Source organism: Vulpes vulpes, chromosome 2 (assembly GCF_048418805.1).
Source record: "Vulpes vulpes isolate BD-2025 chromosome 2, VulVul3, whole genome shotgun sequence".
Taxonomy (NCBI): Eukaryota; Metazoa; Chordata; class Mammalia; order Carnivora; family Canidae; genus Vulpes; species Vulpes vulpes.
The window spans coordinates 18,430,613-18,454,385 of NC_132781.1; the positions used below are offsets into that span (position 1 = coordinate 18,430,613).

Sequence of the window (23,773 nt, forward strand, 5' to 3'; positions counted from 1 at the left end):
GAGCTGCGGCCCAGCCCCTCCCCCTCAGGCCATGCCAGGGGGCGTTGCCAGGGGCAGCTGGGGCCGTGCCAGGCCAGCCCTCGCCTCCATAAAGCCCTCACTTCCCGGGAGCGGGCAGGGCCAGCATGGAGAGGAGACGGGTCGCCTCGGCCGCTCGCCGCTCCTACGTCTCCTCGTCGGACATGGCCGGGGGAGGCCTGGGCTCTGGCCGCCGTCTGGGGCCGGGCCCGCGCCTCTCCCTCTCCGCGGCTCGGACGCCGCTTGCGCTCCCCCGGGTGGACTTCTCCCTGGCCGCGGCTCTCAACACCGGCTTCAAGGAGACGCGGGCCAGCGAGCGCGCCGAGATGATGGAGCTCAACGACCGCTTTGCCAGCTACATCGAGAAGGTGCGCTTCCTGGAACAGCAGAACAAGGCTCTGGCTGCTGAGCTGAACCAACTGCGGGCCAAGGAGCCCACCAAGCTGGCCGACGTCTACCAGGCCGAGCTGCGAGAGCTAAGGCTGCGGCTAGACCAACTCACTGCCAACAGCGCCCGGCTGGAGGTCGAGAGAGACAATCTGGCACAGGACCTGGGCACCCTGAGGCAGAAGTGAGGAGGGGGCCCGGGGTGAGGGACCTCCTGAGCAGGGAAGGTGCCCGCCCCCAGGCCCAGGACCTCAGGCCGGGCTCTGACTCTGTGATCCTTGGCTCCTCTGTTTATCCATCTCTGGGAGGGGAGGGCTGTCCTTGCTCCCCAAGATGATGGGAGGGACTGGGAGGAGGCCCAGAGTCCCAAGGATCTGACTCCCAAAGACCTCTTGCAGAGGAGCCACGGTGCTCTCAGCACCTCCCCTTTGGGGAAAGCCATGTGGGAAAAGTCAGGGACCCCCATAGGCAGGGTCTTCGTATTTCATTCGCTGCTGCTGGGCCTGGTGCCCTTGCAGAGCCCAGGTCCGTGGAGTGGAGGAATGGGAAGGGAAGATTGGTGTTCACTAGGAGGACGGGGCTCTGGGGCAAAGGAGGAGGTGAGGGAAAGAGCAGGTGAGCCTGGCTTGGGAACACAGATGATACTGCCTGTCACCAGCTTATGATCCTGGTCAAGCCACTTTAGCTTGCAGTGCTGTGAAGTAGAGATTCTAATAAACCTATTTCCAAAGGTCAGAGGAAACCCCAGGGACGTGGTGTTTTGCTGAGCTGGCAGGGCAGGCGTGTGTGCCCTCAAGTACAGGAGTGTGCATGCAGCAGTGAGTGTATGTTGGTGAAAGCGCCTGTGTGAGCAGGAGCAGGTGCACCAACCTTGATAAAGCACTTTAGTAATGAGTTAAAGCACAGGCCCTTATCTGCTCACCCTTCTGGCCAAGGCTCTGTCTGGGACCCTCTGCCCTTCACTCCTCCTGCCATTCCACTGGGCCTAGGGGTAGGGGTGGGGGTCTCTCTGGCAGCCACCTCCAGGGAGATTGGGGCAGACACCCGGGAATGTGTCCCCCCACCCCAGGTTCCAGGATGAAACCAACCTGAGGCTGGAGGCTGAGAACAACCTGGCCACTTACCGACAGGTGAGGGGAGTGGAGAGGAGGGATGGGGGAGGGGGGTAAAGAGTTGATGGCAGTTCACTCACACAGCCCCTAAGCCCAGCCCTCCAGAGCAATGTGCTGCTCTCCCCAGCCACAGAAGGAGGGACCAGACAAGACATGGGAGTGGGGAGAAGGAGTCTGGGGTCAGAGCAGCCTTTTGTCCCTCCCTGCTCAAGGAGGCAGATGAAGCCACCTTAGCCCGTCTGGATCTGGAGAGGAAGATTGAGTCTCTAGAGGAGGAAATCCGGTTTTTGAGGAAGATCCACGATGAGGTAAGGCCCTCAGAGAGATTGAAATGGATAGAGAGAGACAGAGACAGACAGAAAGAAAATAGGCATAGGGGAGACAGACATAGAGATAAGAGAGCATCCTTAGCCCCTGGTGAAATCCATAGACACACACCACTTACTAAGAATTATAACAGAACTTGTTGCCCCCCCCCCCTTTTTAAAGATTTTATTTCTTCATGAGAGACATAGAGAGACAGAGACATAGGCAAAGGGAGAGGCAGGTTCCCTATGGGGAGCATGATGTGGGACTCGATTCCAGGACCCCAGGATTAAGACCTGAGCCAAAGGCAGACGCTCAACCACTGAGCCACCCAGGTGCCCCACCCCATTTTTTATTTCACAACAGCCCTGTGTGATAGGAACCCTTCCGGTATTATTTCCTTTTCACAGAGGAGGACGCCGAAGCCCAGATATGTGACTTGCTGAAGTCACATAGTTAGTCTCTCTGACATCACCCCCACTGCCACCTGTCTCCATTTAAATGCGAGCCATTCATTTTAAAAAGACACCACTGAGATCTGACTTCAGATTATAGATTCATAATCTATGATGTCATGGAACCTGGGACCCTGCAGACACACCCACACCACAGGGACTCAGTTGCTCTCCATAAGAACACAGGCACACTTTCAGTGCTCCTGCCTGGTGGAACCTGGGAGGAGGACACCATGAGGCCCCCAAACTACCCTCTGCCTCCCTTGGCCTGTGCCACTTCCTCTAACTAGGACTGCCCAATTTCCCTTAGCTAACATCAATGTCCAAGGGGCAGGCAGGCAAGGGCATGATATTGTGGGGAAATGCCAGTTGCAGCCTAGGCCCCAAGCCCTGGCATCCCTTCTCTCCTGGCCAGGAGGTGCAGGAGCTCCAGGAGCAGCTGGCCCGGCAGCAGGTCCATGTGGAGCTGGATGTGGCCAAACCGGACCTCACAGCAGCCCTAAGAGAAATCCGTACGCAGTACGAGGCCATGGCATCCAGCAACATGCATGAGGCAGAGGAATGGTACCGGTCCAAGGTAGCGCTGTGGGCCAGGCTGCTTCCTCCAGGGAGCCCTACTGGCTCTATACAAGAGAATCAGGGAACAAGGGTGGGGGAAGCTGGGAGAGGATCCTCTCCAGGTCATTGACCTTCACCAGAGAAATGAGGGGGCTTGCCCAGGGTCACACAGTCACCATTACTTGCAATAAGTACTTTTTAAAAAAGATTTTATTTGAGAGAGAGTGTGAGCAGGGGGAGGAGCAGAGGGGGAGGGAGGGAGGAAGAATCTCAAGCAGACTCCAGGCTGAGTGCAGAGCCCCACACAGGGCTGGATCTCATGACCCTGAGATCATGATCTGAGCTGAAACCAGGAGTCGGATGCTAAACCGACTGCATTCCCCATATGCTCCTCCAATAAGTACTTATTACTATTACTATCATTATTATTGTTATTATTACTATTATTAGCCAACATTGTATGCCAGGCCCTGTGCTTTGCATACATTATCTTACTACAAAGAAAGTAGTGTTCCTCGACAGATGAGAGATCTGAAGTCCAGAGAGGTTAACTAGTTTGACCAAAGTCAACACAGTTCCTAAGTGGTAGAGCTGGATGTCTAACCCTAGCCATCACACTTGGGAGCCTGTGTTCTTGATGCCTCTGTTGTCTGTATCCTGGGTCACTGGGCATCCACTGCATGTCAGCACTGCCCAGGATACAGAGACCTGTCAAACCAGGGAGATGTGATATGCACCCAAATATGGTGTCTAGAGAGAACACTGCTGGGCAGCTTATATGCAACATGGGGAACATACCATAGAAGGGAGGGCATTTGGGCTAGGAAAGACTGGCAGCCAAAGAACATGAAGAGAAGAGGGGAGAGGCATTCCGAGGGTAAGAAAGCACAGAGAGGCAAGGGCCCAGAGATGCCAGCCCAGCATCCGAGCTAAGGAGTGTGAGTGGCAGAAGCCAGTGATGGTTCTGAGAAGGTCAAGGCCTGATGGAGCCATGAGAGCTTCACTGCCAGCTAGGGGGAGAAAGGACTTTTAGAACCCAGGGTACTGCTCACCAGAAACCCCTGTCCACGGTGGGGGCGGCGGGGGGGTGGGTTCAGGCTCCTGGAAGGCTGCCAGCACAGGAGTTTCTGGATTCTGCTGCCAGCACCGTTGGTTTCTTCACTCCCTGCCCAGGCACTGTGCTAGTTGCCGGGGCCCTAGCAGGGACCTCCTTTGCCTTCTGTTCATGGGACACGGTCACTGGGAATAATCCCACCCAGGGCCGGAGTCCCAGGGAGATCTGGACACCAAGCCTGGGGTCCTGGCCATCTCCCTGAATTCCCAGAGACCCACCAGCCCGCACAGCTCCCTCGACAGTTCTCCACAGAGAACTAGTGCTCTCCGCCCTAGTTCGCGGACCTGACCGACGCCGCTGCCCGCAACGCCGAGCTGCTCCGCCAGGCCAAGCACGAGGCCAACGACTACCGTCGCCAGCTGCAGACCTTGACCTGCGACCTGGAGTCCTTGCGCGGCACGGTGAGCGCGGGCAGGGCCGCAGCGGGGCAGATGCTGGTGCGCCAGCCTGAGCCTGGGGGACCTGCCAGCCAGGGGCGGGGACCGGACGGAGGGCAGGGGCGCTGCACACTTACTGGGCGGGGAGCCACAGGGGAGGCTGGGGATCAGGCGGGGGCGGGCAGTGATCCCTCCCCGAGGCACCTGCCGGCTCCACCCTGCAGAACGAGTCCCTGGAGAGGCAGATGCGGGAGCAGGAGGAGCGCCATGCAAGGGAGGCTGCGAGTTACCAGGAGGCACTAGCCCGGCTGGAGGAGGAGGGACAGAACCTCAAAGATGAGATGGCCCGCCATCTGCAGGAGTACCAGGACCTGCTGAATGTCAAGCTGGCCCTGGACATTGAGATCGCCACCTACAGGAAACTGCTGGAGGGCGAGGAGAACCGGTGAGAGGCCACCGGGGGCGTGGTTGGGGAGGGGTGTCCTCCCTGCTGCCCCTCCCTGGAGTCTCCTTGCTCCCGTCAGGGACTGTCATATTCATTTTGTGTTGTGCCCCCTCCTATCCCAGTGCCCAGCACAGTGCTCACCTAACACACAGTAGGTACTCACAAATGTTTGGTGAATGAATTAATGGATTCCATTCAGTTGGTGTTGGTGAGGTCATAGGGTGAGGACTTGGGTTACCTCCCCCAAACTAAGAGGCTTACTCCCCACCCTCCCAATGAAGATTGGACTTTTCCCCTGACCCTCTCTTTTGCCTCCTCAGAACTTTCTTCACCACTTCCTCTCTCCCTCTGCCATCCTCCAGGCCTCCACTCTTTCAAACAGAGATGTGCCTCTGGCAGACAACACCCAAGCCCCTTGCAGACTCTAGGAGTCCCAGGGAGCATGTAGGCTGCTGGGGAAAGCCAGGAGATGGGCTCAGCTCTTCCTGGCAAAAAGAAGAGCTTGGAGGCTGTCCTGATAACCCTAGATCAGGACCTGGCCCCAAGGATGTCCTTGGACAGCCTGGTCACTCTTCCGCCTTTGCTATCTTTCAGCATCACCATTCCCGTGCAGACCTTCTCCAACTTGCAGATCCGAGGTCAGTAGAGCAGGGCCTTGTGGGCAGGGTGTTGGATTCCTGCCCCCTCCCCCCATGTGGGCAGCTGCTCTGGCCTGGGGCTGAGGACCAGGGCAAAGGGGTCCGGTCCAGGGCTCTCTTTGGGGGCCTACATAATTCACCGCAGAGCTTCCAGCCAGAACACAGCAGCTCAGAGCATTCCAGGTGGGGCTTGCAGCTTCTCCTGTCCTGCTCTGCCCTGTGTCCCATTCCCTAACCCTGCCACCCCATCCTACAGCAGAATTGGGTGAAGGTCTCCATCTCTGTCCTGTCTGCAGATCCCTGAGCAAGCTCTGCCCATCTAAGTGTTTTATGTTTTTGTTTTTGTTTTTTTAACTGCTTGTCACTACAGGGGGCAAAAGCACCAAAGAAGGGGAAAGTCACAAGGTCACAAGACATCTCAAAAGCCTCACAATACAAGTTATACCAATACAGGCTCACCAGATTGTAAATGGAGCCCCGCCGGCTCTCGGTTAGCAGCCTGCCTCTGACACGGTGCATTTCTCAGCCTGACAGAGAGCGAGCCTCACCAGGCCCATTTGCCCTGCCCTCCTGGGCTCCCTCCTCTCGGGTTTCCCTAAAGGGCCATGCTTGTGTCATTATCTCAGCAACTTCAGTGCCCAGCCCAGGACCTGGCACAGAGTAAATGTTGGTTAAACTAGCAGAGCTGGCTGGTGTTCAAAGTGATATATCCTCTGGTGCTCAGACGAGATGCTCTGGGGCCTCTGAGCAAATGCCAGCCTCTGCCTCACCTCTTCCCCATCAGTGGGAGGGCCCCTTGGGTTTTGCCGTGCCTGGTGGCCAGGTTCTCTGCTCGATACATCTGTCCCTGAGCCTCCACAGCTCAGCTCAGGGCTGATTCAGCCCAGAGGAGTATTTCCCCCTAGACTGCTGCTCTTGGAGTGAATAAAGTTTTATGCTCCCTTCTCTTAATTTTAAATATTAGTGAGAGTGACATATTACATTTTTCTCTCCGAGGGGGGGAAAAACTAAATTACTTCTTACTTGTATGTGGCCCTCACATGATTCTTATCTAAGGGGAAAAAAAAATTCTGCTCTAGAAATCTAGGAACCCTAGATCTGCATGTCCTGGGGCACAGTTCAGCATCGGAAGTTTAACCAGGCAGAGCAGGTCAAGGTAATACTGCCAAGTGCCAAACAGTAAAGGGTCAGTAGGGACCAGAGAAGTGGCAGAGAGAAGTAGAAGGGAAGGGGAACAGGAAAGGGACCCGTGTATATTGAGCACTAGTATGTGCTAGGCACTTAACATGTATTATTTCAGTAAACTGACTCCTTGCTCCCACCTAGAGAAGTAGATACCATCACCCCCATTTTGCAGATTAGGAAACTGAGGCTGGGAGAGGTAAATTACCTTGCTCACAGCCTTGAGGCTGAGCTGAGACTCGAGCTCTGGCCTACCTGATTTCAAAGCCCGTGTGTTCCTTCCTCGGCACAGCACTGGGTTGTCAGAAAGCCAGGTGCCAGGTCAGAGCTGGCAGAGGGACCAAAATGCAGCCAGGCCAGGGAAGTGAGCAAAGCACTGGCTGGAACAGCTAGGTCTTGCCTAGCACTGTGGGAACTTGGGGGGTCTCCAGCCTCCTTGAAAGAGCCTAGCCCTCTCTGCCTGGTTGGACAGACTTTCATACTCAATTCCCAAAACTGTGGGTGTCATAGGGAAGCTGGGAGTAGGGGAGGATGTTTAGTGACCCAAGAGCCAACAAGGGGCCTCCTGTCCCCATGACTACAGAAACCAGCCTGGACACCAAGTCCGTGTCAGAAGGCCACCTCAAGAGGAACATCGTGGTAAAGACCGTGGAGATGCGGGATGGAGAGGTAAGGTCAGATCTGAGATTCTGGCCCTATCAGGCCCTGGCTGCCTGCAGGAATTTTCGAGGCCAGACTTTGGAAGAAAGCCTGAACTGGCACATAGAAGGTTCTCAATTACTCAGAAGAGCTTCCCAGGGAGGCTCTGGAAGAGGGGAAGGAACCGGGATATAATTCAATTCCCAATCCCCTCCACTGGCAGTTCTAGGGACCCTGGGTGTCTAGGCCACTGGATGGAGTCCTGATTTGGACTTTCTCCCTGTCTCGCCCTCAGACTCAGGTACCCTCAGACTCAGGTGCCCTCAGACTCTAGCCTGGGGAGAGAGAGAAAGGAAAATAAAGTTAGTAGCTTTCACTCCCAGCTTTCAATTTCCAGCTTGATAAAAGGAACCTGCCAGAGGAACAGGAAGGGGGGATTTGGCATAGCCCCTCCTTGCCACGCCAGCGACAGCAGCTAGCTAACTTACCACATCAGCTCACCATGGGCCAGGCATGGTGCTAAATGCTTGCAAGTATTCCCTCATTTCCTGGCAGCTGCGTGAGGGGGTTCTGGTTACTATCACAGAAAAGAAAAACCCAGGAAAACTGGGGATTTCTCCAAGGTCGCATAGCCTAGCAGTGGTGGACCTGATGTCTGTGTGAGCCCCTAACTGTTGTGCACTTCTCTCTGTACCCTGCAGGTCATTAAGGAATCCAAGCAGGAGCACAAGGAGGTGATGTGAAGCAGGACCCACCTGGTGGCCCATGTCCCACACAGCCTGAGGGGTCTGAGCGGATGGGATTGTTGCCCCTCCTCTATAGCTGACTTCCCCAGACCTGAGTTCCCACCTGCCCCAGCTGCTCCCCTCGTCCCTCCACCTCTATGCTAGCTTGCTGCTCTAGGCTCCATCGGTAGTAGGCCTACCAGAGGGCACCCACCCTGCACCCAATAATTCCAACTAACAAGTCACTCCCCACCCAAAGGGGTGGTCTGGAGGGGTGTGGCTAGCAGCTTGGGTTAGAACTGTGGGAGGAAGAAGTTGAGGTCAGGGGACCCAATAAATCACCCTCCATAGCCCTAATCCTTGTTGTCATGGCAACTGTTGCCAGAACTGGAGGTCCCTGGGGGTATCTGGGAAGTGGGCCTTAAGAGTTTCCTCAGGCTGTTGGAGGAAAACAGAGACTCAGACAGGAAGGGCAACTCCCCACGGGCAAGATAGCCCTGGTCAGAGGTTTCTTATTCTAGACTGACCCTGAGCAGTCTGAGACTGGGTGGGGACATCCTGCCACTTGGAGTAGTCCCCAGACAGAATGCCTGGCCTGCCCAGATCTCAGAGGGGCCTCCTGAGTGACAATTCAAATGTCTCAGTCCCACTGAGCTGACATGTGGGCACGCTTTGGGCATGCCATGGGCGTGTGGGAGCTTGATTCTCAGCACTTGGAGGATCTATAGTGTAAGTGGAGAGGGATGGGGTGCTGGGAAGGAGTAGAGGGGGGCTGCCTGGCCCCTAGCTTGGATACAGAGAGGTCAAGCCCAGGAATCCTCCCTCCATAAGGCTGGAGGGGAGGCAAGAGGAGAAGCGTAGAGGAGGCAGTTAGGATGATGCTAGACATCGCAGTAGGGGGTTATGGGCAACCAGATACACTTGGCCTCTGGGTCATGGGAATCAAGGAAGTGATTCATCCTCTTGAAGATGCTGACACTAGAGAGAGGGGCTGCTGTCCCCAGGGGCAGGGCACACTTTGTTCCTATTTTAAAGCCTCCCTCCTTGCTGCATAATTCCCCCACCCAGACCTCTGAGCCACTGTAGCTGCTGCCTCCCAACCCCAGTAACACTGCTGGGTGAAGCCACTGTCCTACATCAGATACTTCCCACCCTTCAGTGACCTGCTGTTTTGTCCTAACCCAAGGGCTCTTGTGGTTCCCCTCCTACTCCAATGCAAAATGTACCCTCATACTGTAGGTAGCACTATATTTTATCGTTTGGGGAATGGAGGCACAAACCGAATGAAGACTGGTTTGTGCTCTGCTTTCCATGGGAAGACTGGGGGTGAGGGGCAGGCACAGGACTATCTGTGCCCACAAATAGGGCTGAGAGGGTCTGCTCCAGGGTCTTTCTCACCCCTCCAAGGCCAGAAAAGTGAGAGTCCTTCCCTCTTTCCAAGACCTGGTGCCCTTCCCCTCACTCCCTCCTGCCACCCGCTGCTGCTAACCCTCGGGGTACCACTGCAGCCTTTACTTACTAAGGTAAATAAAGACAATTGCTGTGGCCTTTCCCAGAGTGGACTCTGATCTTTTCAGGGGAGGCTGGGGCTGGGGGAGAGGGCAGGAAGTAGCCTTGGGCAAGACTCAACTTGCTTCTTATTGCTGATCATCTTGGGACCCCAAACCCCCAAGCAGCAGGCACATGACAAATCCCAGCTCTAACCATGCTCCCCATGGCAGCCCTGGTGCCCCCCGCCCCTCTTCTCACTCAGTCCCTAGCCCTGGGAAAAACCCTGATGTTGAATTCCACTTTCCTCACCCATTTCCCCTGTACTAGTCTCTACCTTTTCCCTCAAACCTGCCATTGTGGAGACAAGAACATATATGAGGCTCCCCCACTCCCTCTTCCTCTCCCTGCTACCCCTAATTCAACCAGCGCCTATTTAGCAATCCTCCAAGACAAGAAAATAAAGCACCTCAAACACTGTTCCAGCATCAAAAAGGCCATTTGATAAATACTAGGTTCACTTCTTCCTTCTCTGAGCGTGAAGTTGGAAGACGTGCACCCTAGCTACTTCCATACTGGCCTCAGCCCCCCATCTCCCACCTGCCTCAGGCTTCTCCACCTGCCAGGAGCAGGTTGTAACTAACAGATTTGTCCACACACCCCCTTGCCACACAGCCCAGCCTGGGATGCCCACCCAGAGGCATCCGGCATCATTTAACAAACACATCTGAGCACAGCTGGTCTTCAGAGGTGGGAAAAAAGGGGGATCTAAGGGGAGAAGTTGGGACAACAGTGAAATAAGTAACAGCAGCACCTACAGAGGTGAATGGTGACAAAGACAGCCGTGATGAACAGGTAGCCTAGTAGGGTGAGCTCCATAGCAAAGCGAGTCTCCGGGTCTGAGAATGAGATCCGGTAGCCGCCCCGAGATGCAACACCCAGTCGGAACCCTGCAACCCGCACCCCCTGCCGCCAGCAATAGTAGATGCCCCGGTCACTCAGCTGGGTGAAACGGATGTGGAGATGGTTGCCGTGGTCGATGAACACTCTCATGGACCTGTTGACACCCTTCAGGTACTGTGTGCGGTAGAGGTACTGGTGGTCCTTGTCCCAGGCCACAGCGTGCTCGGGCCGGGACCCAGGACAGGAGATAATGAGTCCATGGCCCAGCCTCTGCTCATGGAACTGAATGGGGACCTCAGGCACCCAGGGCCGGCTGCCCACCTTGGCCACATAGCTGAAGATGGCCATCAGGCCGTCCTGAACCTTCTTCTCACAGGGCACCACACAGCTCTGGACCAGTAGTTCGGGTGTATGCTCCCTGGTCTGGGCCCGAAGCTTTCTGGGCACAGCCTGTGAACCACAGGACACCACGTCAGGTAGTGTCTTGTGGTAACGTGGGGAGAGATCTGGGCTCTGCAAGTAGCAGAGGCCAATGCGCCATTGCTCCCCACGCACCCCACAGCGGTCACAAGGGGTCCACTCCCAGAAGGTGGTGAAGATGTGGAGGCTCCCGCGGTGCTCATCTGCAATGGGCTCCTGGCCCTGGTCCTTGAAGGTGGCCACCATTCCCTCACTGCTCTGGATGTCCACATCATAGGCATAAAAGTAGTCCCCCTTGCGGGTGCCACAAAAATACAAGCCCGAGTCCTCAGGCTGGGCCCGGAAAACCAACAGGCTGAACATGCGGATGCTGAAACGAACCAGCATGTCGCTGCCCACACGCACCTGGGATTCCTCTGTCAGCACCCGCCCGTCAAAGTCTGTCAGCACTTTGGTGTGGCGGCTGCCCAGGTGCTTTTGATAGTACCAGACCACAGCAGACACCTCCTCAGGCTTGCAGTGGCAGGGAAGCTCGAAGCTCATGTCGGCCAGGTAGGCTGCATTGTCAAACATCAGAAACGCTGGGCAAGGGGTCCTCTGAAAAATATTCTCCTTCTCCACAAGTTCAAAGGCCTGGAGACTCCCCCACACCCACAGGAGCACAGTGGGGTGGGCCATGTTCATGCCCACAAGAGGCAATGGTCAGGGGGGCAGGGCAAAGCCAAGGCACTGAAAGGCCTACAGGACTTCTAGAAATCACTTCCAGGAGCGGGTATCTATATGAGAAAGAATTAAGCAGCCAGGAAGAGAAGCAAGAATCTGCAGAGGAAGTGGCCAAAGGCCAGGCAATTTATTCCCAGCTGATGTACAAGATGCCCTTCTCATGTTCCAGATGTGATCTTGAGGGAAAACCATTCTAGAACCTAGCCCTCTCTCCCCTTTCTAGAACACTGGCACTCGCCCAAGAATGGGTCAAGAGAAACCGGAATGAGAAGGGCACAGGTGCCAGAACAGGAAAATCTCTGCCTTCCTGCTTCAGGCCCTGCCTGCCTGGTTAGTGGAAAGGTCTTCCCTTTGGTTAATCCAGGAATTGAAGAAGACCCACCTGCCTGCACATCTGGCCATCTGAAGCCTGGGAGGCTGGCCAGACCTAAGCTGATGGCTTGGGGCTTTCCCAGGCTCCCCAGCGCAGGAATTCCCTGAGGAGCCCCTGAGGAACATAGAATACCTCAATGAGGTAGCATTTGATTATTTGCCAATTAAATATCCATTCACTGGCTTGGGGTATTCCTGTTAAGAGCTGTGGAGATCAGTATTTGTTTACCATGGAAGATGAATGAATTTGTTTTTTATTTTTCTTTTCTTTCCTCTTCTTATTTATTACTATTATTACTACTACTACTACTACTATTATTTTGAATAGAGGCTTCAACGGGTATAGCCAGCATTTGGTTGGGCACACACTCATCTCTCAGGGCCTATGGGAGGCTTGGTAGACTCTAAGGATGGCAAGCAAAATTCTTTCAAGTTCTTGGGCCCTTGTCCATCCTGTTGATCTACATAGTACAGAATATTGAGCCTCCAGGGCGCCCTGAGAAATGGGGAAGATTCGATTCCTGCATCTGCTCTGAAAATTCCAAGTTGAGATGGGGATTAGGTGTGGGCTTCTCATTACAGTCCTGAAGAGCCCCCTTCAACAAACAAAAAATTCTTTCAGGGGCCACTGGGGTCCTCTGAAGGCAACTGACCCCATCAATCCACCCGGTATACCCCTAGCAGCTCTTGCAGGAGCCTCTCCTCCTCCTGGAGCACACCAGGCTGCTCCTCCAGACCCCACTCCGCCTGGCTGAAGCCCCCCTTTGTGGATCTGGGAGCACTCATGGCCTGCAGCTTCTGAAACAGGCCTCTGCAGCTCTCTCTCTCCGCATGGCTCAGCAGGCTCAGGTTCAGAGTGAAGCGCCCGGTGCCCGCCAGGCTGCGCAGGATCCCTAGTACCACCAACCGGTCAGCTGGCCTCACATGATCAGCCAGTGCCACCAGCAGCTCCCCTAGAAGTCCAAACCCCACGTCCGTCTGGAAGAGATGACCCAGCTTTGGACCTCCGAGCTGCAGCAAGGCCTGGTAGCGCTCTGGCCCACTCCGCAAATACCGCCGCCAATCACGGTAGAACTCTGCGGAGGTCTCAGGCTGGAAAAGTGTTTTCACCTGGATCACAAGGAAAGACAGGAAGTCCTGAGCTCTTCCAGCTGCTCTGTGCCAATGAGGCAGTGACAGGGAGGGGAGCCTGTGGGTTTTCATCTTAGCTCTAGTGTTGTTCTCTGAGCATTGGGTAGGCTGTGGTCCCTGTGAGCCTGGTTTTCAGATCAGGGAACTGGGAGTGGCATAGGGAAGGAGGGCCCAAGGAACCCAGGACATGATTTGAGAATCTCAGGTGTACCACGATTTTCCCACTGATGAATGTGGACCTAGCCCTGTTCTATGAGTGTAAGTCAGGCTTTTCTCTGAGCAGGGCAGAGGGGATGGTTAACACCTCAGAAAGACAAAAAGGAATTCAAGGCAAGTGTTAAAAATCTGACAGACTGGGTGTCTCTCTTAACATTGCCACAGGTTCATTACACTATATACTATATAAGCTGGGGGCAGAGCAACTCAAATCTGATCTGGGAGCACAAGTCAAAGGAGTGAGTGGAGAAGACCTGCCTATCCCACCTTTCCCTTTCCTTTTTTTAAAAAAAGATTTTTATTTATTTATTCATGAGAGACACACACAGAGAGGCAGAGACACAGGCAGAGGAGAAGCAGGCTCTCTACAGGGAGCCTGACTTGGGACTCGATCCCAGGACCCCGGGGCTCATGACCTGAGCCAAGGCAGACACTCAACCACTGAGCCATCCAGCCCGGTAACCTTTCTGACTTGTTCTGCCCAGTTTAACTCACCCTCATCATCTGCTAGTTGCTTTTCTTTCTGGGATTGGGACAGAAACCTGCCTCTGTCGGTTTAACAAGAACTATGTATTGTAAGAAGACCAGATTGGAGGTTCAACGCAGAGAATCCTACTGGTCTGAAAAGGCTAGGCCTCACCTACCTGGGTGATTTCAGTGGCCTCATCCTGAGAGGTCCCTCTCTGAGTAGTGTGACAGTTCCAGGGTACAGTCCTCTTTCCTCCTATCTTGTCCTTCCGCTCCAGTGGCTTCAGATGTGATGCAAGGACAATACCCCTGTGGGCAAAGGACAGAGTGGAGCATAGTCTCATTGCTATCTGTGGATGTGAGGTGGCTGGACTTTGCCTAACAGAGGTGAAACCTACCAGTGAAACCTAACAGCAACAGTGGCTGACAGTTTTTAAACACCCCCCATGTGCCAGATATTGTGCTTGAAATCTTACATGTAATAATTTATTTAACTGTAAAATAGGTTATTCTCTTTTACACACGAGGAACAGAGGCTTCAAGAGGTTAAATAACTTGCATAAGATCACACAGGTAGGGGCACCTGGGTGGCTCAGGTCGTGATCCTGGGGTCCTAGGATCGAGTTCTGCATCAGGCTCCCTGCAAGGAGCCTGCTTCTCCCTCTGCCTATGTCTCTGCTTCTCTCTATGTGTCTCTCATGAATAAATAAATAAAATCTTAAAGAAAAATAAATCACACAGGTAGCAGAAGGCAGGGCCAGCACTGACACCAGAATTGTCTGACTTCAAAGCACATGCTCTTACCCAGTATCATCCATTGTAATGGGAGGGTCTGAGAAAAACAGCATTAAGCCAACCTGAATTCCTCATAGGAAGCCACCTTTTGTTCCACTGCCCGTAACTTGGCAGCATTCTCCCGTTTGTATTTCTCATCAGCGGTGAGCGCAGCCTGCAGCTCTTTCTCCAAGGCCTTGAAGTCAATGATGTCATTCCTTTCCATGGCCTGTTTCTAGGAAGGCAAAGGGAATGGACATCTGTGGATGACATGTATCAGGGGGAAGGACGTGTCTGCATTTTTTGCCAGCCTGCAAAATGATCCCAAAGCACTCTGAATATCTTTCTACTTATTTTGGAGGGTGTTACAACAATCTAATTCTCCACTACTTTATTGAGGGGAGCTGAGTTGCACAGTGAGGAGTTGCTTAACACTTGTCACTGGAAATAGAACACAGAGTTCTGACTTGCAGTTCGGCTTCCAGTGGTAATTTTGTTCTCTGCCTCTGAAAGCATTTCAATTTTGGAGCTTCCACTGACGCGACATTTGGATCTTGGAACTAAGTCCCTTCTCTCTTCCACATGGGCTCACTCTATAGTGAGGTGCTATGACAAAGGGCCTTCCACAAAAGCAGAACTACTGTTAACTATGCTCCTGAGCCGAGGGATGAAATTTCACCCATCATTTAAATTTTGTCATGGGGAATGATAGTTTTCACCCAAACCAGATGCAAGGACTAAGTACGAAATCACGCAGAAGTGGCAGAGAAGGGGCTCAATGATCCCTCTGTTCAGACCAGTTGGAGCACAGGTCACTTGAGCAATGGCTTTAGTTCTGCCCCGGTACTTCTGCGGCCTCTGCATGTGAGGCTGATTGATCCTTTCTACAGGGAAATCATCTATGCAGGTTTTAGTAGTGGCTCTGGCATTTACTTGCTATGAGACCTCTCTGAACCTCAGACTTTCGGTGCGTTGAGCTAGATTTTGTGGTGGTGTCATCATCAGCAGGGCAGGGAAGCAAGAGGTCTGCTAGCAACCTCATAGAGCCTTTTTCCTCTACCCCAGCGCTGTAGGCCAGGAGGGGGAGGGGCTGGGTAGGCCGGGAACTGAACTCAGGTGTCCCGGCTCCTGTCCAGTTCTGAGCCCTCCCCAGTCATTGATGAGAGAGAACAACTAACCCTCCGCCCCCCAGCCCTTCACCCCAGGACCTCAGGCCTAGATTCCCTTGCTTTCCTTGAGAATACTCAGTTACACCACCAGAACAGCAGGGCTCGGCGTAGACCACGCCTAGCCGCCGTGGTTGCTCAGCAACTGCTCCAGCAGCCTGACCACGTGATCATCCCGAAGGCCCCCCCTTTCAGGGTGGCTTCGAGGCGCCTGACCAGATTCGTGCCTCCTCAGGCGTCCGTCTCTTTGGAGCAGCCCACACCTTGGCTTCGGGGCCTACGACTCCACGTCGCCGGTTCCTGGATCCGCGGCCGGCATTCCTCCTAGCCCGTCCTCAGGCAGAGGGCTGTCTCGGGGCAGCAACGCGACGGCGGCGTCTGCGGGGTCCTTCCGTTCGGCGGGCGCAGCGGTGCGGCGGCGTGGGGCGGAAGCGCGGTCTCGCGCGGCGGACTTGGAGCTTTAGGCCGAGCGGGCGGCAGGTGAGCTGGCGCGCGGGTCAACGGCGGAGAAAGTTGCTCCGGGCGGGATGGGAAGTAATGTCCAGTCTGGAAGAGACATTGTAGACTTTCTGCCCCTTTCACTTTGTAGATGGGTAAACTGAGGCGTGGAGCGGGAAAGGAAAGACAGCACATACCTCTATTCCGGGAGCGTGGGGAGGGAGGGCATAAATGTTGACCGTCCGTAAAATCCCCGTCCCTGAACAGAGGTCGTTGTCTTACTCCCTCTTCCATCTGTGCGTTCTTCACCCCTTCTTTACCGAGCTCCTTTCGTCTTTATTGTGTATTCGTTTGAGAGCCTACGTTATAGCGGGAAGTTGCAGTGAGATTTGGTCACCAGTTTTGTGCAACTGTGGACAGGTCAGCTACCTTCTCTGTGCGCTGTAGGAATCATTCATTCAACAAATACTTACGGAGGTCTTATTTTGTACCAGCGTATTCTAAGTGAAAAAAAGTCCTTGCTTAAATTTTAGTTGGGGAAATGACAGTGAAAATGACCTAAATATGTGAACGAGGGTCTAGTACTACTAGTAAAAATAATAATAAAACGGTGAAAGTAGGGACGCCTGGGTGGCTCCGTGGTTGAGCGTCTGTCTGTTTTTGGCTCAGGTCGTGGTCCCGGGGTCAGCCCCCCTCAGCGAGGAACCTGCTTCTCCCTCTGCCTATGTCTGTCTCTCATGAATAAATAAAATCTGGGATCCCTGGGTGGCGCAGCGGTTTGGCGCCTGCCTTTGGCCCAGGGCGCGATCCTGGAGACCTGGGATCGAATCCCACATCGGGCTCCCGGTGCATCTGTGTGTGTGTGTGTGTGTGTGTGTGTGTGACTATCATAAATAAAAAATAAACAAATGAATGAATGAATCATAAATAAATAAATAAAATCTTAAAAAAAACAGTGAAAGTGGGGGTTGGAGAGTGTGTGTAGTAGGGACTATTTTAGAGTTACATTCTCTGGTGACATTTTAGTAGAGACCTGAGTGAAATGAAGTAACAAGGTATAAATATCAAAGGGAAGAGCATTTCCTTTTTTTTTTTTTTTTTTTTTTAAGATTTTATTTATTCATGAGAGAGACAAAGGCAGAGGGAGAAGCAGGCTGCCTGCAGGGAGCCTGATGTGGGATTCAATCCCAGGACTGTGGGATCACAATCTGAGCCAAAGGTAGGCACTTACCTACTGAGCCACTCAGGAATCCCAGGAAGAGCATTTCCGAAGAGAATTTTTTTAAATTTATTTGAGAGAGAGAGTGTGAGCAGGAGCTGGGGGAGGAGCAGAGGGAGAAGGAGAAGCAGACTCCCTGCCAAGCAGGGAGCAGGATATGGGGCTCAATCCCAGGACCCTGAGACCATGAACCCAGAAGAAGGCAGATGTTTAACTGACTAAGCCACCCAGGGGCCCTTTGGAAGGGAATTTCAAGAGCACTGGCCCTGGAGCAGAAACGAGCTTGCTTTGTTACAAGCTGCCTTTTATAAAAATGTGTGCAGTCACTTCATGGATCTTGGGAGAATAAAATGAGCACAGATGTTGATAGCTCTTGGGAAGTAAAAAGAATCTCTGCAAATGAAAGTTACCATAATAATTTACATTTAAGTCCTTGGAGCTAGTCCTTTACTTGAGATAAATATCACTATCTCAAAATTAAATATTCCGTTCAGTTAACATTTATCCAGTTCCTTCCTATGCAAGGTACTATATTGGGCATTGGCAAGTAGGCACAAGGAACACAGAGTTCCTGTATTCAAGAATGGCCAAAAAATAATGCTTCCTAACATTTACTGAGCCTGGGACTGTGATAAATTGTTTACATAGTCTTTTAAATCTCATAACTTTTTATGCAATGGGGATTACTCCATTTTCCAGTTGAGGAAATAGATTTGGAGATGTGAAGTAACATACCTGAAAGTACATAGTAAGTGACAAAGTTAGGATTCAGATCTGGGTCTTTCAGGGCACCTGTGTGGCTCAGTCGGTTAAGCGTCTGCCTTCAGTTCAGGTCATGATCCTGGGATCCTAGGATGGAGCTCCAAGTCAGTCTCCCTGCTCTCCCTCTGCCCCTCCCTCAATTCATGTGCGCTCTCCCTCTCTCAAATAAATAAAATCTTTAAAAACAAAACAAGTCTAGGCCTTTCAACTCCAGAGCCGTACCCTTACTCTGCCTCTGATCTGTTATTACTTATAAACTGTACAATTGTTGGGGAGGGTAATTAGTTAACTGCCACTCAAGGCAGAATTAAATGCTGATTAAGATACAAAAGGCTGGGCAGCCCTGGTGGCTCAGTGGTTTAGCACCGCCTTCAGCCCAGGGCCTGATCCTGGGGACCTGGGATCAAGTCCTACATCAGGCTCCCTGCATGGGGCCTGCTTCTCCCTCTGCCTGTGTCTCTGCCTCTCTCTCTCTCTTACTGCCTCTCTCATGAGTAAATAAATAAAATTAAAAAAAAAAAAAAAGATACAAAAGGCTATAGCAGTGTAGGGGAGTGAGAAACTAAGTATCTAGAAAAGCTTAAAGAGATGGCATTTGAATTGTTACTTGAATAGAATTTCAGTAATTGAAGTGGAGAGAACCCACAGAATACTTATCAATTACAAAAAAAAAAAAAAGCAAGTAACTTTGGAAAAGCCTGGCAGACACCACCATAATCAAGTGATTAAATTAACATCATTACTAAAGGGATAGATTAAAACCATGTACCACTTAATAGGAGATGCACTGAAAAGGACACCACATTACTTCTGAGATATTCCTGCCCATGATGTAAAACCTGACTCCAATCATGAGAAAACATCAGAAAAACCCAAATTAAGGGACATTTTACAAAAATCAATAGCCTGTAATCTTCAAAAGTGTCACATTGTAAAAGTCAAGGAGAGACTGAGGAGCTGTTCCTGAGTATAGGAGACTAAACACATGACTGTTAAATCCAAACATGTCATCCTGGATTGGGTCCTTGCTGTGCAGGACATTGTTAGAACAGTTCATTCTGGGGGTACCTGGGTGGCCCGATCTGTTAAGTGTCCGACTCTTGGTCTCAGCTCATGTCTTTATCTCAGGGTCATGAGTTCAAGCTGGGCTTTAGGCTCCACACTGGACACTTGGAGCCTACTTCAAAAACAAAAAACAAACAAAAAAACCGCAGTTTGTTCTAATAATGGAAGTCTCCACAGACTTAGGTAGTAGTAATGCATCACTATTTTCTGATTTTGATTGTTGTGTTCCGGTTATGTGGGAAAATGTCCTTGTTTGTAGGAATCACACACAGTAAAGCAGAGGTTGGCAAACTTTTTCTATCAAGGGCCAGATAGTAAATATTTTAGGCTTTGTGGGCCATATGGTCTCTGTTGTAGCTACTCAACTTTGCTGTAACAGTGTGAAAGCAGCCATAGACATTATAAATGAATGAGCCTGGCAGTGTTCCAATAAAGCTGTTTTTATAGACACTGAAATTTGAATTTTATGTAATTTGCACTTATCATGAAATATTCTTTTGATATTTTTCAACTATTTAAAAATGTAAAAAGCATTTCTAGCTTGGGGGCTGTATGAAAACAGACAGCAGGCCAGATTGGCCACAGGCCATAGTTTGCCAACTCCTGCATTCAAGTATTAGGGAGTGATGAAGCACTGTGTCAGCAACTTCTCCTCGAGTAATTTAGGAAAAAGAAAATTATTTGTGCTACTTTGCAACTTCTTGGTATTATTTTAAGTTAAAATTTTTTTAGTATTATTAGAGTGGGAGAAAATGTAAACAGGGACAACAGGTAAAACAGTGAGGAGGGGAAAGTACAGGGCCTTGGGAGGAGCAGTCAGTAGATTGGTCCAGCTGAAGAGATATGTGAAGGGATATGGTCAGCCATAAGGTTAGAAACGGGGGCTGTGGGTAGAAGCTTTAGTTACCTCGTCAGAATCTAATGCCTCATTTCCTTGAATTTTAGCATCATGGATACTGACTTGTATGATGAGTTTGGGAATTATATTGGACCAGAGCTTGATTCTGATGAAGATGATGATGAATTGGGCAGAGAGACCAAAGATCTCGATGAGGTAAAACAAATATATTGCTGTTTTCATCTCTTTCTCTTAAAAAAAAAAAAAATACTGAATCTTCTGTGTTCCCATAATATCCTGTGGACATCTCTCACATTGTACCTTTTAAAATGAGTACTTGTTGGGGTCTTATGCTTCCCCTAAAAAGCTTAGCTACTAAAGTTCCAAAAGGTGATATAAGTTGGTTCCATAGGTGGGGTGGTTTTTTATTTTTTTAGATTTTATTTATTTATTCATGAGAAACAGAGAGAAGGCAGAGACTTAGGCAGAGGGAGAAACAGGCTCCATGCAGGAAGCCCGATGTGAGACTCGATCCCGGGACTCCGGGACTGAGCCACCCAGGTGTCCCTAGGTGGGGTGGTTTTGTAATACAATCTCTGGTTCATCTGGTAGTAGCTCTCCTTCCACTTAACCTGACGTTCTTTTTGACAGTTATGAGTAATACCAACTTAGAAAAGGTAGTCAGTTTTTCCAAGTGCAGCTGTACTGGCAACTTCTTCATAAGCTTAGCTCCTGAAAGATGAATAAAAGCAATAGAAAGGTAAGGTACAGGGGCACCTAGGTGGCTCAGTCAATCAGTCATTGTCTGCCTTTGGCTCGGGTCATGATCCCAGCGTCCTGGGATCAAGCCCCACCTTGGACTCCCTGCTCAGTGGGGAGTCTACTTCTCCCTCTGCTCATGCTTGCACATGCTCTCTCTCTCTCTCTCTCAAATAAGTATTAAAAAAGCAAGGGGGGGGGTGGCTACAGATTCTTATGACTCCCTTCAGGAGAGCTATGGCAGATGAAGTCCAAAGTGGTCTAAAGTTTGCAAAAGATATCAGAAAGATATCACTTTTATGTGTTAGCAGTGTTCAAAACAAGATGAACAAGAAATAGTTGGGCCTACCACTTACCAGTGGAGGCATGATACTAACAGTACAGCAGGAAAGCAGAACAGGGCATCCATGGGTGGCTCAGCGTTTAGCGCCTGCCTCCAGCCCAGGGGGTGATCCTGGAGTCCTGGGATCGAGTTCCGCATCGGGCTCCCTTCATGGAGCCTGCTTCTCCCTCTGCCTATGTCTCTGCCTCTCTCTCTCTTTCTCTCTCTCTCTCTCTCTCTCTCTGTGTGTGTGTCTCTCATGAATAAATAAATAAAATCTTTAAAAAAAAAAAAAGTCCTGGTTGGCATCTGTCTTCTCCATTAGGGAAAATGCCCTTCAAATAAGAAAAAAATAGAATAAACACTAGAAGAAGAAAATTGAGGCCATCTAGGTAAGGTAAAAGAGAGCATCTTGCAGCTTTAGGTGTAGTCAAGTCTCTAGGCCCAGATGAATTATTTCCTGGGTCGGAGTGGTGGGGTAAGCTGAGAGAGCCATTGTGGTCATCTTTAAGAAACTGGGGAGTGCTGGAGGGTATTATGCTGAGTGAAATAAGTCAATCGGAGAAGGACAAACAGTGTATGTTCTCATTCATTTGGGGAATATAAATAATAGTGAAAGGGAATATAAAGGAAGGGAAAAGAAATGTTGGGAAATATCAGGAAGGGAGACAGAACATAAAGACTCCTAACTCGGGGAAACGAACTAGGGGTGGTGGAAGGGGAGGAGGGCGGGTGTTGGAGGGGAATGGGTGACGGGCACTAAGGTGGACACTTGACGGGATGAGCACTGGGTGTTTTTCTGTATGTTGGTAAATTGAACACCAATAAAAATTAATTAAAAATAAAATTAAAAAAAAAAAAGAAACTGGGGAGTGACTGTGGTGCTAGCAAGTGAATCAGGCAAGTTTTTTACTTTTCAAAGATGGAGATACAGCACTGCATCAGAAACTACCAACTAGTTAGTGTGATGTGCATCAACGATAAAAATGATGGAAGGAATTTTATTCATTCATTCATTCATTCATTCATTCGAGACACAGAGAGACAGGACCTGGGCAAAGGGAGAAGCAGGCTCTCTGCAGGGAGATGCTCAACCACTGAGCCACCTAGGTGCCCTGATGGAAGGAATTTTAAAAGAAATGATTGTTGAACTCTTAGGTAGTAGCTCATACGAGTTTTATAAAAATGATTTTCTTGGTATGGTTACTAGATTGAGATATAGGTCAGAGGTATACTGTAGATTAGATATTACGTATCTTGATTTGAGCAAGGCATTTGAAGTTTTTAATTTTTTTATAAGCCAGATTTTTCTTTTTAAAAATATTTTAAAATGATAGTTTTCATTTTACAAGCAATTTGAATATTTTACAAGCAATTTGAATACATTCTCATGCAGATCAAATAGATAAAAAGAAAAAGTCTTGTTGGTCCTTATTCCATTTCACTTTTCCTAAGGTAATCATTGTAACTTATGATGTCCTTATGGGAAGAGTACAGGTTGAGTCATAATGTATTTAGGAGAGATCGCAGCTGATAGAACAGTGAGACCCTAAGAGTGCTGATTAATGGATCACCACCAGAGGTGACATGCCTCAGGCATCTGTGCTTGGTCCCATTCTTTTTTTTTTTTTTTTTTTTTAGATTTTATTTATTTATTCGTGAGATACAGAGAGAGAAGAGGCAGAGACATAGGCAAAGGGAGGAGAAGCAGGCTCCATGCAAGTAGCCTGATATGGGACTTGATCCGGGGACTCCAAGATCACGCCCGGAATCAAAGGCAGACACTCAACCGCTGAGCCACCTAGGCATCCCATTCATTAAGTATTTGTAATCACTTACTATTTCCAAAGAATCATGATACAGAAAGAGCTGAGACACTATCTCTGCTCTTTAGGAACCTACTTTCACCAGGGGAGATGAAGTACAAAAAAAATATTTATAGTATGAAGCCGGGAAGGATGGACAAGTACCATTTTTTAAGATTATTTATGATTAGGACACCTGGGTGGCTCAATGGTTGAGTGCCTGCCTTCGGCCCAGGGTATGATCCTGGAGTCCCAGAATCGAGTCCCACATCTGGATCCCTGCATGGAGCCTGCTTCTCCCTCTGCCTGTGTCTCTGCCTCTCTTTCTCTCTGTCTCTCATGAATAGATAAATAAAAAATCTTAGTAATAATAAAAAAAATCTAAAAATAAATAATTAATCATAAATAATCTTTTTTAAAAAAGGTTTTATTTATTCGTGAGAGACACAGAGAGAGAGGCAGAGACACAGGCAGAGGGAGAAGCAGGCTCCATGCAGGGAGCCCGACGTGGGACTCGATCCCGGATCTCCAGGATCACACCCCGGGCTGCAGGCGGCACTAAACCGCTGAGCCACTGGGGCTGCCCAGAAATTTTATTTTTAAGTAATCACACCCAGTGTGGGGCTCAAACTCACAATCCTAAGACCAAGAGTTGTGGGTTCCACCAACTGAGCCAGTCAGGTGCTCCATTCAGATAGTTTTAACTTAGTACTGTAGTAATGGTTAATAAAGAGGGGGATCATTTCTTCCTGGGATGACCAAGAAAGGTATCTGAGGAAGTGACATTCATAGTGGAGCCAAAGACTAAGTAGGCATCTGTAGGGATAGGATGCAGAGTGATTAGTGGTTGCCTTTGTTTTGGGGCATAGAATTGGGGAGTGATGGCTAAAGGATACAGGTTTCTTTTTGGGGTGACAGAAATCTGACATTGTTTGTGATGATGGTTGC

At 50.5% G+C, this 23,773-nt stretch overlaps 4 protein-coding genes across 7 annotated transcripts in view; 2 read left to right on the forward strand and 2 right to left on the reverse strand.

The window, feature by feature from the left end:
* On the forward strand, positions 1-9,511 carry GFAP (glial fibrillary acidic protein). 3 transcript variants are annotated; one of them, XM_025986828.2, is made up of 10 exons: positions 1-589; positions 1,475-1,535; positions 1,730-1,825; positions 2,694-2,855; positions 4,226-4,351; positions 4,552-4,772; positions 5,367-5,410; positions 5,781-5,900; positions 7,176-7,261; positions 7,933-9,511. In XM_025986828.2, the coding sequence occupies exons 1-10, from the start codon at positions 126-128 to the stop codon at positions 7,972-7,974; spliced, it is 1,422 nt and encodes a 473-aa protein (XP_025842613.2). In that variant the 5' UTR covers positions 1-125; the 3' UTR covers positions 7,975-9,511. The 3 variants fall into 3 exon arrangements, with proteins under 3 accessions (XP_025842613.2, XP_025842614.2, XP_072603107.1); XM_025986829.2 differs by lacking the exon at positions 5,781-5,900; XM_072747006.1 differs by lacking the exons at positions 7,176-7,261; positions 7,933-9,511 and having other exon boundaries at positions 5,781-5,905.
* A 416-nt stretch (positions 9,512-9,927) lies between these two features.
* DNAAF19 (dynein axonemal assembly factor 19) lies at positions 9,928-15,734 on the reverse strand. Of its 2 annotated transcripts, XM_025986930.2 has the most exons (4): positions 15,660-15,734; positions 14,535-14,686; positions 13,854-13,986; positions 9,928-12,972 (listed from the first exon to the last, which is right to left on the reverse strand). In XM_025986930.2, the coding sequence occupies exons 2-4, from the start codon at positions 14,675-14,677 to the stop codon at positions 12,520-12,522; spliced, it is 729 nt and encodes a 242-aa protein (XP_025842715.2). In that variant the 5' UTR covers positions 14,678-14,686; positions 15,660-15,734; the 3' UTR covers positions 9,928-12,519. The 2 variants fall into 2 exon arrangements, with proteins under 2 accessions (XP_025842715.2, XP_072603108.1); XM_072747007.1 differs by lacking the exon at positions 15,660-15,734 and having other exon boundaries at positions 14,535-14,742.
* FAM187A (family with sequence similarity 187 member A) lies at positions 10,213-11,451 on the reverse strand. The gene has a single exon (XM_025986929.2). The coding sequence runs from the start codon at positions 11,449-11,451 to the stop codon at positions 10,213-10,215; it is 1,239 nt and encodes a 412-aa protein (XP_025842714.1).
* A 49-nt stretch (positions 15,735-15,783) lies between the features above and the next one.
* The window catches only part of EFTUD2 (elongation factor Tu GTP binding domain containing 2), a 45,486-nt gene continuing 37,496 nt past the window's right edge, over positions 15,784-23,773 (forward strand). Inside the window, exons 1-2 of the mRNA XM_025986837.2 lie at positions 15,784-16,097; positions 20,047-20,155. Of these exons, the coding sequence (XP_025842622.1) occupies positions 20,051-20,155 (105 nt within the window). The 5' untranslated portion in view covers positions 15,784-16,097; positions 20,047-20,050. The remainder of the gene's footprint in view (positions 16,098-20,046; positions 20,156-23,773) is intronic.

Coding starts and splice junctions, on each gene's coding strand:
- FAM187A (XM_025986929.2), bottom strand. CDS start 11,451: ATGAACATGGCCCACCCCACTGTGCTCCTGTGGGTGTGGGGGAGTCTC.
- DNAAF19 (XM_025986930.2), bottom strand. CDS start 14,677: ATGGAAAGGAATGACATCATTGACTTCAAGGCCTTGGAGAAAGAGCTG. Junction 13,987..14,534: donor GCTTCCTATGAGGAATTCAG/GTTGGCTTAATG, acceptor CTTTGCCCACAG/GGGTATTGTCCTTGCATCAC. Junction 12,973..13,853: donor AGGCCACTGAAATCACCCAG/GTAGGTGAGGCC, acceptor CTTGTGATCCAG/GTGAAAACACTTTTCCAGCC.
- GFAP (XM_025986828.2), top strand. CDS start 126: ATGGAGAGGAGACGGGTCGCCTCGGCCGCTCGCCGCTCCTACGTCTCC. Junction 5,901..7,175: donor TGGAGCCCCGCCGGCTCTCG/GTTAGCAGCCTG, acceptor CCATGACTACAG/AAACCAGCCTGGACACCAAG. Junction 7,262..7,932: donor TGGAGATGCGGGATGGAGAG/GTAAGGTCAGAT, acceptor TGTACCCTGCAG/GTCATTAAGGAATCCAAGCA.